This window comes from Salvelinus alpinus, chromosome 4 (assembly GCF_045679555.1).
Source record: "Salvelinus alpinus chromosome 4, SLU_Salpinus.1, whole genome shotgun sequence".
NCBI classification, from domain to species: Eukaryota; Metazoa; Chordata; class Actinopteri; order Salmoniformes; family Salmonidae; genus Salvelinus; species Salvelinus alpinus.
This window is the reverse complement of record NC_092089.1, coordinates 46,625,850-46,652,165: the sequence shown is the minus strand read 5'-3', so window position 1 is coordinate 46,652,165 and position 26,316 is coordinate 46,625,850. Positions and strand designations below refer to the sequence as shown.

Below are 26,316 nucleotides of genomic sequence, written 5' to 3'. Positions count from 1 at the left end.
GTGTGTGTGCGTGTTTGTGAGTGTGCTTGTGTACAGATGTAGGATATTAATTTGATCACCCTGTTGCAGGAGCACTTGTAGTGTATTTGAGGTAAAAAGGCTTCTGAAGTTTGTAATTTCCACTTAGAAATTTCAAACTTGATTTTCCCTTACAGAAAATGTATCAACCCATTCAATATTGTCCATTGATTATAATCCACATAATAATACACATTTCCTGTCGCTGCAGGATTATTTTCCTGCTGTAGCAAACTGGCTCAAATTAAGATCCTACACATGTGGGTATGTGTGTTTGTTTGTGCGTTTGCGTGTGCGTGTGCGCGCGTGTGTGTGTGTGTGTGTGTGAGAGAGAGAGAGGGTCTGTGTGTGTTTTTATTTGAGTGATTAACTTCTACTCTGAAGATCTCATAAAGGTTAGCAGGCTCACTCTGCATGCCTGGCGCTATATTTAGCATCTCATCTCCACCACATTTGAATCTTCACCACACAAAATATAAGTGCATTTCAACTGTATTTGCTGGCATTCATGCAATGTTTAAGTGATATGCCCTTTTGTTATTTCAAATAATGAATCATCTAAATTGGAGTGGATTGTTGAGAGAGACTGGAAATGCAATCCAATTTCTAGTGTTTTTTATGTAAGTTTTCTTTTCAGGAGGAAAGCTCCTGTCCTAGTGGTTTTCAGAGAGCCTATCTTGCAGTTGTTGCTCTGTTTGGCATTTCAATGTGGAGTTGAGTTGCTCTGTATGAGAGTGGAGATGATGGCAGAGCATCCTGATTTCTTTGATCAGAGGCAGAGTCGAACTGGTAGAAATGGACTGCTGGGAGAGGAAGGTGTGAGACACCTATGAAATACTTTTAATTGTAGCTTCTCGCTTCAATGCCATGTTTGAGGTCTCCTTTCCTCCATGAAGATACTACACTGGAATTCACACTCACTTTAACCACAGAACTGGCTTCAAAGTGTCTCAGTTTGTTTGACCTAGCGAGTGGTGAGTGTTCATATTAGCTAGGGGTGAAAAGTTGACTGAGATTGTGTTGACCAAGCAAGCGGGATTGAGATGAAGAACATGACACACAGGGTTATATGGACTGAACAAAAATATAAAACGCAATATGTAAAGTGTTGGTCCCATGTTTCATGAGCTGAAATAGACATTTTCATACGCACAGAAGCGTATGGAATTTCTCTATAATTTTGTGCACAAATTTGTTTACATCCCTGTTAGTGAGCATTTCTCCTTTGCCAAGATAATTCATCCACCTGACAGGTGTGGCATATCAAGAAGCTGATTAAACAGCATGATCATTACACAGGTGCACCTTGTACTGGGGACAATAAAATGGCACTCTGAGATGTGCAGTTTTGCCACACAACACAATGCCACAGATATCTCAAGTTTTGAGAGAGCGTGCAATTGGCATGCTGACTGCAGGAATGTCCACTAGAGCTGTAACCAGAGAATTTAATGTTAATTTCTCTACCATAAGCCGCCTCCAACGTCATTTTAGAGAATTTGGCAGTACGTCTGCATGAGGCAAACGGCTGCATGAGGCAAATGGTGGTACTGATTTTCTTATCCACACCCCTAAGGTATCTGTGACAAGAGATGCATATCTGTATTCCCAGTTATGTGAATTCCGTAGATTAGGACCAATACATTTTTTTCAATTGATTGTTGCATGTTGCATTTATATTATTGTTCAGTACAGGTTCCTTTCTAGGTTAAAGTATAATGGCCTTACCATCATTCCACACTGCCATTGACTATACACAGTCGCTTTCCACTGACATGTGGTGCTGAACATGAGAAAACCGATTCAGTCGCTGTCCACTTCAGTGGTGCTGAATGCAGAGGTAGAGTATCAGTGCTCTACAACAGTTTTGTTTATTTGGTTCTACTGTTGACCTTTTTCACATGAGAGAGTAAAAAAGAGAGAAAGCACATACAACTATATATTTGTGCAACTTGGTCAGAGTTATAGATACAGTTAAATTACACTCATTTTGTAGACCTTCATACATGTGACACAAGGGACTTTAACAACGATAAAAAAAAATCTTGTTTACTTGATTGAAGTTGCAGTCATGGTGACCAGATACAGATCTAAATGATGTTTTTGGGGGAATATACAATTGAGATCAGTTATCCAAGTCACTAGTTTTTTGAATGGAAAATAATGTTAGTTGTTGAATGAGACAGAGGGAGACTACTTTACTGAGCAAAAAGTAATTTATTTGGCATGCATTTGATCAGATACACAAGTTAATCTTGTCTGCTCAAGTCCTCTTTCTTGTCCTTTCAGATCAGTAGCTTCTGTACGGCTACTGTCACCCAGACAGCAAATGTGTCACCACATGACCACCGATACCATGATGACACAGGAAGTTGTATAACCGTTTGTGTCGATTGAGCGATCTGATTGATTCAGTCAGGGGAAGGGGTTGTGTAAGGTAATTGGGGTGATGATGATGTCATTGCTCCCTCTGAATGTAGGAACATTTGAACATGCGGAGAAAGATGAGGAGAATACACAAAAATAGGAAAAGCTGACTTACATAGTTAATGAAGGTATTGCAGTATTTAGAACTGAAACAGACAGTTCACACACATAGTGGTCTTGGACGCCCAAGTACAATTTTAATGTATTTGTTTTAGTGGAACAAGGGTTGAGATAACATGCGGTAACATGCACAGACGCGTTTAAGAGGGTCTGGGACTCAGTTAGGGTTTGTCTTACTATCTCATCCCTTACACTTCTCATTTAAAACTTATTTCAATGTAATGATATTAATAAATAGAATCTGGCAGTAGGGGCTGCTCTGTTCTGGTAGCCTGCTGCTGGTAGATCCTGTTGAGATTAGGACGTTTTTTTGCCATGGAAGGCATATGTCCATTCATGTTAATGTGTTAGCGTGTGCACTGTAGAAAACCCTGAGGTGAGCTCTGTGTAGTTGCTTAATTCAGGGGGTTTCAAACTAGGTTCCGCGGAGGTGCTGCAGGGGTTCCGCAATTTTTATAAATATATTTTTGGGTGAAAATACTTTTGGGGATTTTTTTATGTGATCTTTTTTTTTCCTAGCTGCAACAGAATACCATCGTGTATACCAATTTTATGTTTCTGTGTCCAGTCTGAAAAAGTTCAACGACTGGAAGTCTACAGGAACAGTTAGCATGCTAGCTGTTCCTGTTCATCCGACTCTGGGAAAGTATATAAAAGGCTTCATTGCCAAAATCTCAAACTATCCCTTTAATATGGAGGAAATTACAGTCATTGGAGCTAATTACAGGATTTTTTTTGTATAGAAAATTCTTAGGTGGGCCGTCTAAGTGGTAATTTATTGGATAGAAAAGCAGTTTCAGTGTCAACTTAAATGACCAAAACAAGATAGAAAGCATGCAGAAAAGATATTGAACTATATACACTGAGTGTACAAAACATTAGGAACCCTTTGCCCTCAGAACAGTCTTAATTCGTCGGGGCATGGACTATACAAGGTGTTGAAAGCGTTCCACAGGGATGCTGGCCCATGTTGACCCCAATGCTTCCCACACAGTTGTGTCAAGTTGACTGGATGTCCTTTGGGTAGTGGGCTATTCTTGAAACACACGGGAAAACTGGTGCACCTGGCACCTATTACCATACCCACGTTCAAAGGAACTTAAATCTTTTGTCTTGCCCATTCAACCTCTGAATGGCACAGTTACACAATCCATTTCTTAATTGTCTCAAGGCTTAAAAATCTTTCTTAAAAATCATGAACTTCACTCAGTACCAGAACATTTCAGCCAAAAACCTGATTGCCTCTGCCAGGAGGCTGAAACTTGGCCGCAATTGGATTTTCCAGCAAGTGGATCTTACAGCAAGACAATAACCACAAGAACACATCAAAATCAACAAAGAAATTGTTAATTGACCACAAAATCAACATTTTGCAATGGCCATCTTTGTCTCCGGACATGACCCTCATTGAAAACCTGTGGTTTGAATTGAAGAGCGCAGTCCATAAGCACAGACGAACGATATCAAGGATCTAGAAAGATTCTGTATTGAGGAGAGGTCTAAAATCCCTCCCAATGTGTTCGCCAATCTCATAAATCATTTTTGAAAAATGCATTGCGTTATCCTCGCAAGGTGAGGTATTGAAAGGTATAGAAAAACAGGGGTGTCGATAATTTGACCCCTACCTTTTTGAGATTGTTTTTTATTACTTGTTAAACAAAATATATTTCTCTGAACAACTGTATTAGTATAAAACAATATAATTTCCCTTTTCAGTATTTGAGTTATTTATTTAATACAGTCATTTTTGCTCATCTTTATCAAGGGTGTCAATCATTTCAGACCCCACTCAACATGACAGACATCTTGGTGATGAAGTGAAAGTAGAAAACCCATAACTAAAATCCATTTAGATGGTCTCTGTTGATTCCTACTCAGACATCATTGCGTTGATCTGTCAAAATCAAGGAGGCAAAACGGTGCCATGAAATACCCCAGATGCCTCTGATCCAAGACACCTCTGGCTTTTTCTCAATCAGAAGGTTCTTTCATAATTCCACCCAGGGCAACACAGGGCCTCCCAGTCAGACTCCCCGTCACTCCTCTGTTTGTCAGACGAGATGAGTTAAGCTGTGTAGGAGTTTGAGAGATTGCCATTTTGGGTAATATAACAATGACACAGTTCTTAGTCTATCTCTGGATTGAGGACAGATCACTATAATTATTATTTATCTCTGAGGACCAAAGGCTTGACCTGCTTTCTCTCAGTGGAGCACCCCTCACATGGTGACATAAGACAGGATATGCAAACAGAGAGACAGAGAGAGACGGGAGAACACAACATGATAGATGATAGACGTGTGGAAATAAATACAGCAGCATTGTTACCTGTGAATGTGGATCACTGTGGTTTTGCATTCACAGTAATTCACACACACACACACACACACACACACACACACACACACACACACACACACACACACACACACACACACACACACACACACACACACACACACACACACACACACACACACACACACACACACACACACACACACACACACACACACACACACACAGACAGAGAGAGGCCTGTGCGGTGTCAGTGTAGTGCGGACCTCTGTGTTCACCTCTACATGAAGTCCCATTCATGTATATTTTCTCTATACTCAGCACATTGAATATCACCACACAGGTTGACAGGGCAGAACAGCACATCACCATGAAGGGTTAGCAGACAAAGCAATCCTGCATCTCATTTTCTATAGATGTTGTTCAAGCCTAAGTAAAGAGAGTTTTGCAGCACAACTTGGGGGATTGCTGTGTAGCCCCGTGGAATAGTCAAGTGAAGGGAAAGGAGAGAGAGAGTGATACTGTACACTCTAATAAGCCAACCCAACTCTGCTACTGGCAGTGCAGTCATTCCACCCTACTGCTCTAGCATCCTGGAGGAGGGATAGGAATGGAGAGAGAGAGAGGGCGAGAGAGAGAGAGAGTGTTGTGTGGCAGATAGTGAGAGAGACGGTGGTAACGAGAGGCAGGGAGAAGAGCGTGAGAGAAGTGAAAGGGAGACGGGTAGAGTGAGAGAAGGGGGACAGTAGGAGATACAGTACATGTGTGAGAGAGAGTGAGGAAGCTGAAGAAAGAGAGCGAGAGAGAGAAATGGGCTGTGGGAGTGGGGGACTGAGAGACAGATATGTGGAAGGGAGAGGAGAGCGATAGATGGTGGGGAGATGGAGGGAGGCTACCAGGGAGTTTGTGGGAAAGTTTAATTTTATTTTGATTCATAGTAGGATGATCGGAACATTGATTTCACCTTTAAATATTATAATGTGATTTTATTATCGCCATATATTCAAGCAGACGGCTTCCTTATAAATATATAGATCTTGTTTCCTCATCTTATGTTGTCTTACAGTAACAGTATTGAACGTTTTGGACTGTGGTATCTGTTGATGTATTTTACACAGCCGTGTAAGGAATAATTTAGTATTGTTCACCACCAACATATGTCTATAGTGTATAGATAGATAGATGGACAGAAAAGATGTGCGCGTGCGCATCAGAGAGAGAGAGAGCGAGAGGGAGGGAGGAACAAGTCCGTTTTTCATGGATGGCTGGGTTGCTATGGGAACAGGATGTGGGCTCCCTTTTCCCAAAAAAAAGTATCCTCCTTCCCTTTTTCCCTCTCTCCTTCTTCTCAGCATCCCCAGTTCTTCACCTCTCCTCTCTTCCTATCCCCAGCTCATCCCATCGCTTACCTCCTCTCCCCCTTCTTTCTATCTCTCCTATCATCCATCCTTCCCTCCTCCCACTCATTTTCTCTCCCCCTGTCCATCTCGTTCCCTGCTGTCGCCCCTCTTCTACTATTCTCCCTCTCAATCTTTCCCTATCCCTCCATCTCTTCCTCACTTTCTCCTTGTCTCTGATCATCTGTCTCTTTAACACTCACTTATATTCTATTCTTTTCTCGGTTGTCATGGCAATAGGCTGGGGGCGTGAGGGAGAGAGCGCGAGCGAGCAAGAGTGGGTGTTTCGGAAGTGACATCTCTTGGGCAGTAACCTTGTTTCCTGTGTGTGGAGTTGGGGGCGGATTCACACGTAAAGTGCAGCAACAGTGACGCCGTGTGGACAAATACGTGGTAGTGGCGAGCCCTGCTGTGCCAGACAAGGGCTGACTGAATGATCTGATAGGTGAGAATACACACACACACACACACACACACACACACACACACACACACACACACACACACACACACACACACACACACACACACACACACACACACACACACACACACACACACACACACACACACACACACAGGCCTGTGCGGTGTCAGTGTAGTGCAGACCTCTGTGTTCACCTCTTCCTTGAGGCCAATTGTGACACATCCCTGACATTTGACGTCTCTCATGACACTGATGGCCATGTACTAAATGCCCCGAATCAGCGTATTAAAGAACACCATTGCAGGCCAGTGTATATTTTCATAATTACATCAAATCTGGGCAATAAATTCAAAAGCATTCATAGAGTATGGAATGGTAGGATACCCCTGTTGATTCCGAATGATGTGATATAGAAGCTGTACATACTGTACAGTACATTGTGCTTCCTTCCCTTGAAAGTAGCCAACAAGGCCATGCTGGCGTTGGTACGTTGCCCGACCCGGGCGGCCTGAGGATATTGCATGTTTATTTTTAGCTCTGCTTTAGAGCTTAGTGATGTGTATAAATTAACATTACCCCTGTTGGGCTCAGTAATGACAACGTTGAATAAAGCTGTCCAGTCATCTGATGGCTGCTCTGCTCCTTGGCAAACTGCAAAGGTAGGCAGGAAAGCATGGCGTTACGTGCCCACAGAGAGAGACCTCAGCACATTCTGAGAGCGTTAACAAGAGAACGCGAATACAGTGTTTTTTATATTTAGAACACAGAACTAGCCCACCTAGATTGGACCGCACCCACCGCATGCACCATACCCTACATGCATTTTAGCTTCTACTCATTGAAATTCCCTCCAAGGTTTTTCAGATGATGAGGCATGAAGGTGGAGGTACAGATTGTAGCTGGAGCACATATTGTGGGTATGATTCACTGATATCCCCAGTGGATCCACAACATTGTGACTTTCATTAGGTATGCTGCTGTAGGTCTATAACGTTTAGTGTCAAAGACTTTCTCTCTCCTTGTCCAATGTGTCTCTGAAAAAGGGGAACTAGTGTCACACTCATATTTTGGGATTCCTGGGCCTTGGAATTTAGGCTATATGTTGTCTGCGGTAATGATGATGGTGTTTGGGGGCTCCTAAGTGGCGCAGTGGTCTAAGACACTGCATCTCAGTGCATCCGGCCATGATTGGGAGTCCCATAGGGCGTCGATACAATTGGCCCAGCGTCGTCTGGGTTTGGCCGGGGTAGGCCGTCATTGTAAATAAGAATTTGTTCTTAACTGACTTGCCTAGTTAAATAAAGGTTAAATAAAATTAAGATAATCATAATGATGATTGAATTGATATACTGTAGTCGTCTCAATACTCTAAACTTTTCTTTCCACATTAAAACTTTGATATTGTGAATGTAAAAAGTAACACTTCAACTGCGAAACAAGTAAACATCCATGTACAAGGAGGTACATCATTCTAGCTGTAGGACAAGATGATATGGTCTGTACATTTTTCTCCATGCCATTCTCAGAGATGATAAAGATTTTTTTAAATATATACTGTATATATACAGTACCAGTCAAAAGTTTGAACACACCTACTCATTCAAGGGTTTTTCTTTATTTTTTACTATTTTCTACATTGTAGAATAATATGAACTATGAAATAACACATATGGAATCATGTAGTAACCAAAAAAGTGTTAAACAATTCAAAAGTAGAAACCCTTTGCCTTCATGACGCTTTGCACACTCTTCTCTTGGCATTCTCTCAACCAGCATGAGGAATTTTTTTCCAACAGTCCTGAAGGAGTTCCCACATATGCTGAGCACTTGTTGGCTGCTTTTCCTTCACTGTGCGGTCCAACTCATCCCAAACCATCTCAATTGGGTTGAGGTCGGGTGATTGTGGAGACCAGGTCATCTGATGCAGCACTCGATCACTCTCCTTCGTGGTCAAATAGCCCTTACACAGCCTGGAGATGTGTTGGGTCATAGTCCTGTTGAAAAACAAATGAAAGTCCCACTAAGCCCAAACCAGATGGGATGGCGTATTGCTGCAAAATGCTGTGGTAGCCATGCTGGTTAAGTATGCCTTGAATTCTGAATAAATCACAGACAGTGTCACCAGCAAAGCACCCCCACACCATCACACCTCCTCCTCCATGCTTCACGGTGGGAATCACACATGTGGAGATCATCTGTTCACCTACTCTGCGTCTCACAAAGACACGGCGGTTGGAACCAAAAATCTCAAATTTGGACTCATCAGACCAAAGGACAGATTTCCACCATTCTAATGTCCATTGCTTGTGTTTCTTGGCCCAAGCAAGTCTCTTCATCTTATTGGTGTCCTTTAGTAGTGATTTCTTTGCAGCAATTTGACCATGAAGGCCTGATTCACACAGTCTCCTTTGAACAGTTGATGTTGAGATGTGTCTGTTACTTGAACTCTGTGAAGCATTTATTGGGCTGCAATCTGGTAACTCTCATGAACTTATCCTCTGCAGCAGAGGTAACTCTGGGTCTTCCTTTCCTCATGAGAGCCAGTTTCATCACAGCACTTAATGGTTTTTACAACTGCACTTGAAGTAACTTTTCGAAGTTCTTGAAATTTTCCGCATTGACTGACCTTCATGTCTTAAAGTAATGATGTACTGTCCATTTCTCTTTCCTTATTTCAGCTGTTCTTCCCATAATATGGACTTGGTCTTTTACCAAGTAGGGCTATTTTCTGTATACCACCCCTACCCTGTCACAACACAACTGATTGTCTCAAACGCATTAAGAAGGAAATGAATTCTACAAATTAACTTTTAACAAGGCACACCTGTTAATTGAAATGCATTCCAGGTGACTAGCTCATGAAGCTGGTTGAGAGAATTCCAAGAGGGTGCAAAGCTCTCATTAAGGCAATGGTGGCTACTTTGATGAATCTCAAATATAAAGTATATTTTTTGCTTACTACATGATTCCATGTGTGTATTTCATAGTTTGGATGTCTTCACTATTATTCTAAAAAAATAAAATAGTAAAAATAAAGAAAACCATGGAATGAGTTGATGTGTCCAAACTTTTGACTGGTACTGTATATAAAGACCCCTCCATGCCCTGGCCTATATTCATGGCCTAGATTTTGTGATTTGGTCAAATTCTTAATGATATGTGAGTGTATATGAAAACCCCTAGGGGGCTCAGTCACAATAACCACAGTGACTGTGAGTCCATGATTGAAAAGTGACTTAGAGGTTGAAATCAGGGTTATGTAATCTCTCTTCATATCGTACGGTGAATCATACCTTGGATTCTACCACTGTGATCCCCTTAATAAGCTTTGCTTATTTAGCAACTCATTTATAATTCAAGGGCAGCTTTTTTCATAATTAAACTTGAATATAAAACAAACTCAGCTGCATTCGCTACAATTAGACAGATTGCCTTTTGTGCTTGGCTTCCTACTTGGGGGGATACAAGCATTGTGAATACAGTGAATATTTGAGAAAGCTTTTATTTAAAAATAAAGGTTCTGACAGGGTTGTTTGGTTGAAGTAGGCCTATTTTCAGGGTCGGAGTGGCTCTCTTTTTGGCATAGTGTCAAATGGACAGCATGGCCCGCTGCTGTGAGTGTGCCGATGGTGCTGTGAGTCAGCCGAGTCAGGGCCTGTTACATCATTCAACCTGCAGGGGCCTGTCCTTTCTCAAACATGGGGAAATGCGCAAGGGTTAAAGTGTGCTGTCTGGAAAGTGAAAAGGTGTAAGTAGACACTAGACAGCTGTTGTTTGTACCATCTACAAGATGTATGGGTAAGGGTTAAATAAAGTGTGTTAGAGGGTTGACTCTGGGACTTGTACAATCTGCAGATATGAAGTGTGTGAATTGTGAAAACAGTCTTGGTGTGAGGAGTGGGGAATGTCACTCGGGCTAACCTCTCGTTGAGGGCTTGTTTCCGGCCTTGTCGGGAGGTGTCTGTGGATTCACTACACAAGGCTGTCTGGAGGGAGAATAGCGTTGAGATGTTTGCTTCACATTCTGGTTGAAATGTAAAAATGAGGCGAATGGAAAGGATAGCAAAAGTGTTTTGATGAAAACATTAACATAGCCCCTGACATAACTTAGAGGGAAAAGAGAAAGAAATATGAAAGAGGGGAACATGGAAAGAGACTGGAGGAAAGACGAATAGGAAGGTCAATACGAGAAAGACAGTTGAGAGAGGGAGAACCAGAGGGATGGGCAGAGTGAGTATAAGTGATAGAGAGACACACTAGGAAGTGGAGACTATGAAAGAGAGTGAAAAAGACAAAGCATCGTGCCCTGGTTATTTCTCAGTGACCTAGCATCATGCTGACTGAAGCCAGAGCTTGGTTAATTGACTCCAGCAGTTGTAGTGGATCACCCAGCTTCTTTTGCTCTGTTTCATACCACAGCCCTTCTGCTTCAGGACCCCGGGTCTGTCTGAAGAGCTGCCTGTCTGTTATGGCCGTCTGGTCAGAGGGGGAACCTGGGGACGAACAAAGGCATGGCGATGCATTAGCGATGTAGTATGAAGATATGGCCATTTAGCACACGGAACTTTCTGGGTCCGGGGACCCCTTTTGTGAGAGCAACTTCATCAAGGACCCCCTCATAACCATAACACAACTCGCAGTGCGATGAAAATGTCATACAAGGAGATGTTTTACTGTGACATCTGCAGTGCATGGCTGGGCGAACCAAGTCTCGGTCCCAGGGAAAGAACATTTAAAAAGCCTGCCTCTTGGCATCGGAGAAATATATTTTTCATTTTCAAGCTAATTTCATGCAATAAAAAATAAATAATCATAGGCAGAAAGAAAACTTTGCAGTTTTAAAGATGAAATTATAGTGCATTTATATTCAAAACAAAGAAACATTGAGCTGAAAAATGAATAATTGGTGGATATCCCTCTGAGCTTCCCAGGCCTTGCTGCCCATGGTTAATAAGAACCTACATTGTAGATGAATAATAATGACATTGTTTTGTGTTAGATCCTCTAAACCAGTGGTTCCCAAACTTTTTATGGTCCCGTACCCCTTCAAACATTCCTTCTCCAGCTGCGTACCCCCTCTAGCACCAGGATCAGCACACTCTCAAATGTTGTTTTTTGCCATCATTGTAAGCCTGCCACACACACACTATACATTTATTAAACATAAAAATGAGTGTGAGTTTTTGTCACAACCTGGCTTGTGGGAAGTGACAAAGAGCTTTTATAGGGCCAGGGCACAAATAATAATATAATAATAATCAATCATTTTGCTCTTTTTTTGTTTAACAAAAATGGTGAATAACTCACCACAGGTTAATGAGAAGGGTGTGCTTGAAAGGATGCACATAACTCTGCAATGTGGGTTGTATTGGAGAGAATCTCAGTCTTAAATCATTTTCCACACACAGTCTGTGCCTGTATTTAGTTTGCATGCTAGTGAGGGTCGAGAATTCACTCTCACATAGGTACGTGGTTGCAAAGGGCATCAGTGTCTTAACAGTGCGATTTGCCAAGGCAGGATACTCTGAGTTTAGCCCAATCCAGAAATCTGGCAGTGGCTTCTGATTTAAATAACATTTTCACAGTATCGCTTGTTGCAATTTCGATGAGGCTGTCTTGTTCAGATATCGGTAAGTGGACTGGAGGCAGGGCATGAAAGGGATAACAAATCCAGTTGTTTGTGTCATCCGTTTTTCGGGAAAGTACCTGCGTAATTGCGCACCCAACTCACTCAGGTGCTTCGCTATATCACATTTGACATTGTCCGTAAGCTTGAGTTCATTTGCACACAAAAAATCATACAATGATGGAAAGACCTGTTTATTGTCCTTGTTTATGCAGACAGCGAAGAGCTCCAACTTCTTAATCATAGCTTCAATTTTGTCCCACACATTGAATATAGTTGCGGAGAGTTCCTGTAATCCTATATTCAGATCATTCAGGCCAGAAAAAATGTCACCCAGATAAGCAAGTCGTGTGAGAAACTCGTCATCGTGCAAGCGGTCAGACAAGTGAAAATTATGGTCAGTAAAGAAAACTTTAAGCTCGTCTCTCAATTTTAAAAAAGTGTCAATACTTTGCAACCTTGATAACCAGCGCACTTCTGCTGTTGTAAAAGCATTACATGGTCACTGCCCATATCATTGTATAGTGCAGAAAATACACGAGAGTTCAGGGTCCTTGCGTTAACAAAGTTAACAATTTTCACTGTAGTGTCCAAAACGTCTTTCAAGCTGTCGGACATTATTTTGGCTGCAAGAGCCTCTCGGTGGATGTTACAGTGAACCCAAGTGGCGTTGGGAGCAACTACTTGCACGCGCATTACCACTCTATTACTGTATCTCTCCCTGTCATGGCTTTTGTGCCATCAGTACAGATACCAACACATCTTGACCACCAAAGTCCATTTGATGTCACAAAGCTGTCCAGTACTTTAAAACGATCCTCTCCTGTTGTCCTGGTTTCCAGTGGACCCCACCTAAACGTAACGGACATATACCAGGAGCTGTGCCAGGCCCGGCACGTCTGTTGACTCAGTCAGCTGTAACGCATAGAATTCACTGGCTTGTATGCGAAGCATTAATTGTTTCAAAACATCTCCTGCCATGTCACTGATGCGTCGTGAAACAGTGTTGTTTGATGAAGGCATTGTCTGTATAGTTCTTTTGGCCTTTTCCCTCGGCATTGTCCCAGCCATATCCATGGCAGCAGGAAGAATTAAAGTCCTCCACAATAGTATGGGGCTTGCCTGTCCTAGCCACTCGGTAGCTCACCATATAAGACGCTTCTAGCCCCTTCTTATTAATGGTATCTGTTGCTTTTATACATGTATTACAACTCGAAAGTCATCTTAATTCTCGCTCAAAAAACTCCTGTGGCTTATTTTTCAAATTGGCATGTTTTGTTTCTAAATGTCTGCGCCAGAGCGAAGGTGAGTTGTGAGATAGTACTGTTGCACATATAACACACTGTGTCTTAGGAAAGGACCTATTCCCAATATAAGTGAACTCAAAATCAATGTAGTTCTCATCATATTTGCGCCTCTTCGATGGTCCAACTTCCCTGTCTGTTGTTCGGTGCTTTCCCGGGTAAGGGGGCAGTAGCTCTTTGCACCAGATTCACAACTGTCAGTGTCCATGCTAGCTGGGCTACAACAAATGTAGAATTACTGATGCTAGCATTGGATGTGCTCTTGGAAGCAGAACAACTTGTGTCGTCGACAGGTGCAGGTGTAGTACTGCTGGTAGTAGCAGTACTACCAGTAGAGCTTGTATGTCTCTCTATGGATGCGGGCCTTACTTCTTTTTAACCATTTATCAATTTTCGAGCAAATGGAATGAGCAGCAGCTACGTTTGGCTACATACGGACCGTTAGTGGAATTTCAGCGAGAGAGTAACGGTTAATGTGATTGGATGTTAATTATTTGACTAGGCTAGCTGTATTTGACATTGTGTTGTTATTTCGCTTAACACTAGATGGTTTAATTTTATTTTTGGCAGTGAAACAAGGTTACGCAGGCTAGAAAAAAAACTCACCCAAATGTATAGCCCCGTTGGAAAATACAAATGGACTGTTTGAAAATGTGAAGAAAAAATATATATATATATTTTTAATGTGAATCACATTTTTATTTGGCATACCCCCGACGGCATTGCGCGTACCCTGTATTTTAAAAAAGTTTTTATTTTATACATATTTAGAGATCTGGCCACGGACCCTCTGCAGTACCTCTTCTGCGGACGCCATTTTGGGAACCCCTGATTTTGCAGACCCTTTTATCCATATTTTAGGCTATGGCTACAAATCATAATAAATAAACTGTGTAGAAAGTGTGTTTTATTTTCTCTGAATCAGTGCATTGATTGGTGAGTTATTTACTGCATAATGGACCAGTCCTAGATTAATCTGTCCACTTCTTTCATTGAGCATTGTTGTTATGTGTGAAATGTGGACAAATGTGAAGAAGTCACATTACATTTTCAGTGTTTTCGATTCAACTGATGCAGATGTACCAGCTTGCAGACATAAACAACCATCTGTCGACGGGCATGTTCTGGCATGTCCTCCACCATCCAGTCACCCTAACTGACACATCTCCCCTCTCTCCTTCCCTCTCCCCTTGTTCTCTCTCCTCCCCAGATGCGAGGTGTGCCGTCCCCCCCTCCTATCGCCCCCATGCCCCTTCCTTTGCCGCTCCCTCCTACGACCACCCCGACTGGAACCCCCGTCTCTGTGTGATCTCCGGAAATCAGCTCTACATGTTGGACCAGGAGGAGGTACTTACCTACTGCTGCAAACACTATAGAAATACAATTTCACCCATCACCCACCCATTGACTTGAAAGGGGATTACCGTTCTAGGAATTATATTTCTATCTATTCTATGGCTCACTTTGCTGTACCATACTGTATTAGACTGGTTTGTTTGAACGGACATGAGTGTCTACAACACTGTCATGACAGTTTCTAAAGCCACAAAGTTTAATAAAAAATGACATATCTAAAAAAAGGATATCACCACAATTGACCCTTTAGGCATGTAACTGTATTTGACATGACCTGACATTACATGGTATTCTGAGTACATTACATTGCCAATAAACATTGTCACTGATTTAATTCCCAGAGGTTTTCCTGACCACATGACATGACTAGGAAAAGCTCTGGGCCGGGGTCCTAGTTATAACACAGTATCTCATGTACATGTTGGACCTGAAGGAGGCCAGTGTTCATATTAAACACTCAAGGCAGGTGTCCTGGGCCACTGTCGCCTAAGGCTTGCTTATGGGAGGTTCAGTCCTGCACCTATTGTTAGCTTAGAATTTCGCACCAGTACCCCTCTATACAAGTAGGTCACGTCTGGCTAAGATGGGCCTGTTAGACCAGTGCCCATAGCCTAGCAGTTAAGAGCGTTAGGGCCAGGAACCGAAAGGTCGCTGGTTTGAATCCCCGAGCCAACAAAGTGGAAAAAATCATCTGTTCTGTCTTTGAGCAAGGCAGTTAACCCCCAACAACAACTGCTCCCTGGGTGCTGATGACGTTGATTAAGGCAGCCCCCTGCACCTCTCTGATTCAGAGGGGTTGGGTTAATTGAGGTAGACACATTTTGGTTGAATGCATTCAGTTGTGCAACTGACTAGGTATCCCCTTTCCCATCTGAGTGCTGATCTAGGATCAATATACCTTTCAGATCATAACAGACATGACATGATTACATGACCAGGTGGGACCTGATTCTAGATCAGCACTCCTACTCTGAGACACTTTAGGAATATGGGACTCTTTCAAACTGACTGTTTATTGCTAATCCCCCCCCCCCCCCCCAAAAAAAAACAACATACCTTAGTATAATATAGTAAGTAATCTAAGTAGAATTTCAGCCTGCTAGCTCAGACCAGAAGGGGGTACTATTCCTTCACTTTTGTACCTGTATCGCCTTTGGACAGGTCTCTTTAAATGTAGACCTTGTAGACAGATTTACAGATTGATATCCAATAAATGAATCCTAAAACACAATTAAAACACAGAGGTTTTACTGACACACTTAAGGTCTATTACACTACAATAACAGTGTTCATAGTACATTTGATTGAGAGTATGAGTCTATTAAAGATGATGTAATCTGACAATATCTTTCATTCTCCTCACTCAGAAGGAGTATAAAGAACCTTATGATCCAGATAAGGGCCTTTTCAGCTATGGAGCGATGAGAAGAAGGCCCAAGTCAATTAATCAAAGGCTTATCCCTGTCTAATTGTGCCAATGAGGCAGAAGCTATGAATGGATTTGAGGCAGACCTGACGGGCCAATAGCCACCACCTTGGAGAGAGGATGAGAGGCGATTAAATATTCATGCCTGTCACTCACCTCATGCGGCGCGAGTGGGCCTCTCCATCTCTCTCTCCATCTCTCTCTTTCTCTCTCTCTCTCTCTGTCTCTCTCTGTCTATCTGTCTCGCTCAACCTCTCTCTCTCTCTCTGTCATACACACACACCCCTCTTGATTAATTTCTGTTCGATTCAAATGCTTTTAGTGGCATGACAAAAAGCAATCATATGTTGCCAAAGAGGAGATAAGGTGGAACAGAGGGGTACTCTCTCTCTCTCTCTCTCTCTCTCTCTCTCTCTCTCTCGCTCTCTCACACATTCTATTTCTCAGGCAACCTCTCCTCCCCCTGCTCCCTCCCTCCCTCTCTCCCTGGTGTGACTGACAGTAGTGTTTGGCTATCCCACAGACCTGCTCTCTCCTTTCTTTCCCAAGCAGCTCCATTGAGATGCCACTCTGTTTTGTTTTGTGAATGACATCTGTCAAAAGACCAATTTCTCTTCATTGCGGCTTCTTCAGTCTCAACTAAGGGGCTGCTTGAGGAAATAACAGTGCTCTGGAGGAATATGTGAAAATATCTGTCACGTCACCATTGTGCTATTCTGTGCTCCCCTATGTGCTTTATTCACCTCAGTAAACACGACAAGTGCTGAAAACTGGTGATGTTGAAAGCTTGACTTATGCATAGTCCGAATTAACCTAATAGATTAAGAGTGTACCCTTTCGTCCAAGTCCAGAAGTCACTATACCTTCTGTTCAACACTTTATTGTTTGTGTAGCTTCCCCTACTTGCATACTCTCCACCTCAGAAGTCAATCTTAAAAGTGAACACTACACAATCCAACTTAACTTCACTCCCTAACAAAAAAACTCTATGCTGCACTGCCATTGACAGTAGAAGAGCACTGACCACTTCCCAGTGGGCTGCTGTTTGCCCTCTGTGCCCGTGGTGGGAGCGAGAGGATCGACAGTGATGGCTGCCACTGATATGAAGTGACAGAGCCCCGCATTGTGTGCACCAGACGCCACGCACCAGTGCCCTGTCCTCCAGTCATGCGCCCAGGCATCGCTCTCCCTCCCACTGTGCCCCAGTGTTACGCAAGCAATCAGAGGGCACTATTTCCTGCTAGCACAGCGCTAGCACAAGCATGTTAGTATCCTCTCTCACTACTACTGAATCAAATTAGCGTTAGCCTGCTAGGCTAATTCAAAATAAAGGGAATTAGAACAGGATTTGTCTCAGTATCCATGCATGGCCATTGTGTTGCATTCCCAGCCCATATGTTTGCAACGGCTTTGGCAGTGTTGATACTGAAAATTAATTCATTAGCGCCTGAGCCAACAATGCAGCGCCATGGTGGCGTTTCCTGTAGCTACTGTTGTCACATTGCATAAAGCATGACTCAGGAGTAGTTAGCATTTTTACACATGCATGACCCTTGGGAACCCATTTGGAAACAGGGGGATGTGACAATTATGTAATAATAAGGCACACATGGATGGAAGGAGTCATGGGAAAGAAGCTCCTTCATTTGACCAATAAGAAAGCTCAATGCACTGTACATTGGCAAATCCTAAGGTTATTTAACAAGCGCTTTACTGCCTTTTGGCATTTGAATAACCATTACGCACAACTGAAATAAGCCATTTTCAAAGGGTCACCACTTATTACATATTAGGGGTTATACACTGAGTATACAAAACATTAGGAACACCTTCATAATATTGAGTTGCACCCCCTTTTGCCCTCAGAACAGCCTCAATTCGTTGGGGCATAGACTTTACAAAGTGTCAAAAACGTTCCAAAGGGATGCTGGCCCGTGTTGATGCCAATACTTCCCAAAGTTGTGTGAAGATGGCTGTATGTCTTTTGGGTGGTAGACCATTCTTGATACACACAAAAAACTATTGAGCCTGAAAAACCCACTAGCTTTGCAGTTCTTGACACACTCAAACCAGTGCGCCTGGCACCTACTACTATAACCCTTTCAAAGGCACTTAAATCTGGTGTCTTGTCCATTTTATCAAGGCAATTGGATTAATTTGCCTGGCTATGCATGTGTAAAGTGCATTTAAATGGAGTTTATCTAACATTCCAACTGAATGCAGGTATTGTGGGAAATGTCCACATAGGGGAGTAGTGGGACAGCTCTTCCACCAGTGCTCTGCAGCATGCTCAAATTTTACATACAAACAATGAAGATCAACTTTGGATTGGAATTTGGTTGGATTTAGTACTTAGGGATGCTCTCTAAATGCCCTCTTTTCTCATTCCAAGACGCCAAAAATGGTCTTAAAATCACTCTGTTTGAACGTTTCTCTTTGATTTTATCACATGCCAGTTGCTGTGTCCAATGCCTGAGGCGAGGGGAGGGAACATCTGTCAGTGATAGGACGTTATTGAGAGACTTGAGGACAGACAGTGGTGTTGGCCAGCCTAACTGTTTGTCATACTTCCAGGGACACAGAGGCTGATGTGAGTGTGTGTGTTTGTGTGTGTGCGTGCGTGAATGCGTCTGTGTGTGTGATTGTGTGTGTGCGTGTCGGGAGCAGAGGTAGTGGACTCAGCCGCTGTTTGATCACGACTCCGTTACAAAGTAATGGATTACACACCTGCCGCTCCATTTCCCCCCCCCCCCCCCCCAGCTCACACACCAACACACACACCACACACCACCCATCACAGCTGGGCCAGTAGTGACATATGGTCCAGGCAGCCTGCAGCATTGCTCAACTCTCCATGCCAGGCCCCCTCTCCTCTCCCTCTCACTCAGATCTATGGCTTTCATTCTCCCTCTACTCACCCACCACCCACCATCCACCCCTCCTTGCAGTGCCTGAGCACAGTCATCTGTCTATTTCAGTCTTAGCCACTTCTGCTCCTACTCTTGCCTCTGACTACAGTTTGCCTGATGCCGAAACCTAGTACAATTGACCTTCTTGTTAGGTATTAGAATTACCTCACGTATGAATGAGCTTATCTCTGACAACACTCAAGGGAGCCTAGGTCTGCATGCCAGTATTCAATCTACTTTTCAATTGAATGAAATGGATTGTTGACTCGCCCAACAAACACCGGAATACCCAGAGACAGAAACTCAAGGACAGAAATTAGGAAACACTGCGATACTGCATTAGATTCTCATTCCAATTATAGTCGTTTACATATTAGCAACACAATCCCCATTAGCATGCTTTCTTGCTCCCTGCAGGTTTCAATGCTAGACCACTGCCCCTGTGTGATTGTCAGTGCGGGCCCCATGTGCCCTCTGTCTAGTCTGCCAGTGTTGTGTGCCAACCTGCCTTGTGTGCCCACTCATGAGCATGGCTACCAGGGACGGTGCCAAGGCCGTGTCAAGTCCCCAGCTGCAGCGCCACTGTCCTAACCAGCCCCCCTTCCCTCTGCCAATCAAACACTGCCACGCAAGCTATAAATAGCGCTGAGGTGTTCCCCCTCGCAACCAGAAAGTGCTGTGTGTCGGAGTGGGTGTGTGTGCGTGTGTGTGTGTGTGTGTGTGTGTGTGTGTGGGTCTTTTCCATACACTTGTTGTGATGAATTGTGTCTGAATAGGGACACAGTGGAGATGAGGGGGGAGTGGGCTAACTGTGTTCAAGTGGACATCATTGTGGAAATGACCGTGTTTAGCATGCCATGATAGACTAGTATTTATGTAGGGTGTTTAAGATCAGTTTTGAGTCAGAGTTTAATGTGATCTAAACGGCCTCTCAGCTGCTCTGTGAACATTTTCAGTTCTTATTCTTAGTCAAAGTCACTACTCTCATTGAGGCAACTCCATGCCTTAGACTCAACTGAAGTCCGGAGCAAAACTTTCTGGATAAAAATGATTGATTAAGTAATAATACACTTAGATTATCAAAGCATTTAGCACTTACAGTATGCTGTATATTGATCACATTTCTTTATATTACTATTTTATGTGTATCGATACATTTAATTAGCAAAGTGCTCCTAGAATGCAGAAAGAAGCTCTGGTGCAGCACAGGCTCAAGGAAACAGGGGTAGAGAAGAGTGGATACAAACATTTAGGGACGTCTCTGAAGTCTTGTGAATGAATATATCCGTTAATTATCCAAAAATATAGCAACTATTACGCTTATGACATTATAAAAAGGCTTGGAGACAGATGGCTCATATTATTAACATGTTAGAGAGTATATCTGTGTTAGAAGGATATTCCTAGAGTGTTATGGTCCAATATTGAGGTAAATTTGATTACATCGAGAAATAACCAGAAATAATGTGAACGTTATAAACAGATGTTAAAATTAGGTCTGATGCATTTTAAACAGTGTGCTCGCAGTGTATCATAAAAAATATATAAACAGCAGAGCAAAGTCTTTCAGTGCACAAGCTTATGCATGCGGGTGCTGGACTCATAAAGATTGGGTGTCTTATAATACATTTTTCATAGAGGAACTCATTCCGTAACTTGCAATATATCTGTCTTCAGCGTGCGATGTATCTCACAACATACTCATTAGTGTGCACTAAGTGGATAATACAAGCATAATCATATATACACTTGATTTATGGTGTGTGTATCCCTGATTATGTTTTTAAAAAAAGAGGTAAACGTCAACAAAATGAATCCTGCCAATGACAGCGACGGGAGATGTCTTCTGGCTCACTGGGCTATGGGGGATTGTATACCGTGGTAAAGGACTCTATGGAGTGCTGTGCTCTGTGCTGTGTATCCACTAGATATGTCTAGCGCAGTAGACTGCATGTTATGTATGTTGGGGGGTGGGTGCTGTCGCCTGCAGTGGGTGTATGTACAGTTAAAGTCGGAAGTTTACATACACCTTAGCCAAATACATTTAAAATCAATTTTTCACAATTCCTGACATTTAATCCTAGTAAAAATTCCCTGTCTTAGGTCAGTTAGGATCACCACTTTATTTTAAGAATGTGAAATGTCAGAATAATAGTTGAGAGAATGATTTATTTCAGCTTGTATTTCTTTCATCACATTCCCAGTGGGTCAGAAGTTTACATACACTCAAGTAGTATTTGGTAGCATTGCCTTTAAATTGTTTAACTTGGGTCAAATGTTTCAGGTAGCCTCCCACAAGCTTCCCACAATAAGTTGGGGGAATATTGGCCCATTCCTCCTGACAGAGCTGGTGTAACTGAGTCAGGTTTGTAGGCCTCCTTGCTCGCACATGCTTTTTCAGTTCTGCCCACAAATTTCCTATTAGGATTGAGGTCACGGCTTTGTTATGGCCACTTTAATACCTTGACTTTGTTGTCCTTAAGCCATTTTGCCACAACTTTGGAAGTATGCTTGGGATCATTGTCCATTTGGAAGACCCATTTGCGACCAAGCTTTAACCAAGCTTTAACTAATGTCTTGAGATGTTGCTTCAATATATCCACATAATTTTCCTCCCTCATGATGCCATCTATTTTGTGAAGTGCACCAGTCCCTACTGCAGCAAAGCACCTCCACAACATGATGCTGACACCCCCGTGCTTCACGGTTGGGATGGTGTTCTTCGGCTTGCAAGCATCCCCCTTTTTCCTCCAAACATAATGATGATCATTATGGCCAAACAGTTATATTTTTGTTTTCTCCAAAAAGTACGATCTTTGTCCCCGTGTGCAGTTGGTTGCAAACCATAGTCTGGCTTTTTTATGGCGGTTTTGGAGCAGTGGCTTCTTCCTTGCTGAGCGGCCTTTCAGGTTATGTCGATATAGGGACTCGTTTTACTGTGGATATAGATACTTTTGTACCTGTTTCCTCCAGCATCTTCACAAGGTCCTTTGCTGTTGTTCTGGGATTGATTTGCACTTTTCTCACCAAAGTACGTTCATCTCTAGGACACTGAACGCGTCTCCTTCCTGAGCGGTATGACGACTGCGTGGTCCCATGGTGTTTATACTTGCATACTATTGTTTGTATAGATGAACGTGGTACCTTCAGGCGTTTGGAAATTGCTCCCAAGGATGAACCAGACTTGTGGAGGTCTACAATTTTTTTTCTGAGGTCTTGGCTGATTTCTTTTGATTTTCCCATGATGTCAAGCAAAGAGGCACTGAGTTTTAAGGTAGGCCTTTGAATACATCCACAGTAACACCTCCAATTGACTCACATGATGTCAATTAGTCTATCAGAAGCTTCTAAAGACATGACATAATTTTCTGGAACTTTCCAAGCTGTTTAAAGGCACAGTCAACTTCGTTTATGAAAACTTCTGACCCACTGGAGTTGTGATACAGTGAATTATAAGTGAAATAATCTGTCTGTAAACAAGTGTTGGAAAAATGACTTGTGTCCTGCACAAAGTAGACGTCCTAACCGACTTGCCAAAACTATAGTTTGTTAACAAGAAATTTGTTGAGTGGTTAAAAAACAAGTTTTAATGACTCCAACCTAAGTGTATATAAACTTCTGACTTCAACTGTATGTATTAAACTTTTATGTCATCCATATTTTGCTGGAAGACCTGCTACATGTCTATGATATTACAGCTGACATGGTCATACGGTTAAACGTGGTTATATGACCAGCCGGCGAACCTCACACACATACAGTACCAGTCAAAAGTTTGGACACACTTACTCATTCAAGGGTTTTTCTTTATTTTTACTATTTTCTACATTGTAGAATAATAGTGAAGACGTTAACACTATGAAATAACACATATGGAATCATGTAGTAACCAAAAAAGTGTTAAACAAATCAAAATATATTTTATATTTGAGATTCTTCAAAGTAGCCACCCTTTGCCTTGATGACAGCTTTGCACTCTCTTGGCATTATCTCAACCAGCTTCACTTGGGTTTCCCACATATGCTGAGCACTGGTTGGCTGCTTTTCCTTCACATTGCGGTCCGACTCGTCCCAAACCATATCAATTTGATATGATAAGTTAATTTGTGGAATGTCTTTCCTTCTTAATGCATTTGAGCCAATCAGTTGTGCTGTGACAAGGTATGGGTGGTATACAGAAGATAACCCTATTTGGTAAAAAGATCAAGTCCATATTATGGCAAGAATAGCTCAAATAAGTAAAGAGAAATGACAGTCCATCATTACTTTAAGACATGAAGGTCAGTCAATCCTGAAAATTTCAAGAATTTCAAGAAGAAAGTTTCTTCAAGTGCAGTCGCAAAAACCATCAAGCGCTATGATGAAACTGGCACTCATGAGGACCGCCAAAGGAAAGGAAGACCCAGAGTTACCTCTGCTCCAGAGGATAAGTTCATTTGAGTAAACTGCACCTCAGATTGCAGCCCAAATAAATGGTTCAGAGTTCAAGTAACAGACACATCTCAACATCAACTGTTCAGAGGAGACTGCGTGAATCAGGCCTTCATGGGCTGAAATGGAACGCGCACACACACACACACACACACACACACACACACACACACACACACACACACACACAGTGGTGGAAAAAGTCCCCAATTGTCATACTTGAGTAAAAGTAAAGATACCTTAATAGAAAATGACTGAAGTAAAACAGAAAGTCACCCAGTAAAATACTACTTGAGTCAAAGTCTAAAAGTATTTGGTTTTAAACATACTTAAGTATCAAAAGTAAATGTAATTGCAAAAATATACTTAAGTATCAAAAGTAAAAGTATAAATAATTCCAAATTCCTTATATTAAGCAAACCAGACAGCAAGATTTTCTTGTTTATTACGTTTACAGATAGCCAGGGGCACACTCCAACACTCAGACATAATTTACAAATGAAGCATGTGTGTTTAGTGAGTCTGTCAGATAAGATGCAGTAGGGATGACCAGGGACGTTCTCTTGATAAGTGTGTGAATGGACCCTTATCTGTCCTGCTAAGCATTGAAAATGTAACGTGTCAGGGAAAATTTATGGAGTAAAAAGTACATCATTCTCTTTAGGAATATAGTGAAGTAAAAGTAGTCCAAAATATAAATAGTAAAGTAAGTAGGGATACCCCAAAAACGACTTAAGTAGTACACACACACACACAAATCAGTACCATGGATAGCCACATCATATTTAACTTACGTTGACTGGACTCAATTGTTTTTGGTATCTTTTAGTTGTCACTGTATTAAACTAACCATTAGCATAGGTGATTTGATTCTGTTGAAATGTAGAAGTTAAAATGGTGCTGGAATAGTGGAGGCAGCTCCTGTTTTCTTTTCGACTTGCGATAACTCTCCGTGGTTCTAAATCAATGGTTGTTTAGTAGTCCAAAAATGTCAGAAACATTACTTTGCTTGACCATGCTGTAGGTCATGTAACTGTCAGTTATATGCAATATGCTTTGTGGACTTCACTGTACAGATGTTGCTCTCCGTTTTTTTGATGAAACATTGTTCTTCTTATTGTTTCAGCCTTAGGCCAAAAATCACAGTGTCAAGGCATATGAACTAACAGGTTATAGAGCAAGCAAGGTAATTATCACAATACCTAGGTTGTAATAAGGATTTTTTTCCTGGCTTGGCTTCTCCAGAAATTTTACCCACGCACCGCTACTGCTCAGTGATAGACATTTCAAGATACTATCCATTATGGTCTTCTGAAAATATAGCTTAATGCATTATGCGTGTATGTTGACCTGACCTTGTCTCTCTGTGCATATGCAGGTACACCCTCTGTTGATGCGCGAGCGGCGCTCCGAGTTGCACAGGAACAAGCTGCTGCGGAGGACAGTCAGCGTTCCTGTTGAGGGGAGGCACCATCCAGAGATGGGTAAGTTGGCCATGGGCCCTTCTATCTCTCTGAATTCTTTCTGACCATAGAAATACAGTCAATAGCTTGGAACCTCTGACCATAAAGCACAAATGTAATGTTGTACTTCCTGCTTTTACTTCCTGCTTTACTCTTATGGGGACCCTCGCAATGGCTGCCAGTCCACCCATTATGGCGTCATTGACTTGAATCGGAGGCCCGTTCTACTCATTCTAGTTCTGTGTTTCTGACTCTACCTGTCATGGGCTGCTCTCACCTTTCTCTGCCTTTCTACTTCGGATATTTTGTGATTGTCTTTCTTACTGCCTCTCTGACTCATTGTCTCTGCCTGCCTCTTTGCCTTACTCCACCTCTCTCACTCTGCCTCTCTGCCTCATGTATGTCTCAGCATTGATACACTCCCATCGTCCACATAGGGCCACTCTCCCCACAACAGTCTTGTGGGGATACTGCAATAGGCCACTCACTCCATATTTAACATGAACCTGTTCAGGTCTGACACAGCAATACTCTCCTATAACGGCACAGGCTACACAGGCCTACTGACTCCAGAAGAGTGATGCTCATCACACTCTAAGCATCTCTATGATATAGCATGTCATCAAACAGCCTTCCATTGAGAGCCATCTGCAGTGAGAGCCCATCCACACTGAGGAGATGCCCATACTGAATGGGATCGATGCCCCCCATGCGGCCAAGGCACCCCAGGCATCCCATTAATGAGCTGACTAACAGAAACCTGCCATGATGTCATCAAATTCCACATTTACGGAGTCAGTGTCAAGGGAAATGCTTGTGACACAGTGACCCATTTCAGAAAGACTGTGACCTACTGCATAACTTGGAACTGAGATAACTTAGTGAGATCATCATTGGGATAATCCTAAAGTGAGAGTAGATTGGATGCAAGCAAGTGAGTAGATTGCATACACGTGGATTGGATGGGATAAGGATAATCTACACTACCAGTCAAAAGTTTTAGAACACCTACTTTTTCTTTATTTTTACTATTTTCTACATTGTAGAATAATGGTGAAAACATCAAAACTATGAAATAACACATATGTAATCATATAGTAACCAAAAACGTGTT

At 42.3% G+C, this 26,316-nt stretch overlaps 1 protein-coding gene across 8 annotated transcripts in view; it reads left to right on the top strand.

Annotated features, from left to right (window-relative positions):
- LOC139573751 (ras/Rap GTPase-activating protein SynGAP-like) overlaps nucleotides 1-26,316 on the top strand; it is a 113,985-nt gene that overhangs the window by 6,079 nt on the left and 81,590 nt on the right. For 7 of the 8 annotated variants that reach the window (XM_071397560.1, XM_071397556.1, XM_071397557.1 and 4 more), the window contains exons 2-3: nucleotides 14,828-14,964; nucleotides 25,118-25,223. In XM_071397560.1, the coding sequence (XP_071253661.1) occupies nucleotides 14,828-14,964; nucleotides 25,118-25,223 (243 nt within the window). Of the gene's footprint in view, nucleotides 1-6,171; nucleotides 6,706-14,827; nucleotides 14,965-25,117; nucleotides 25,224-26,316 lie in introns of those variants that run through there. The other variant, XM_071397555.1, reaches the window with a different exon arrangement.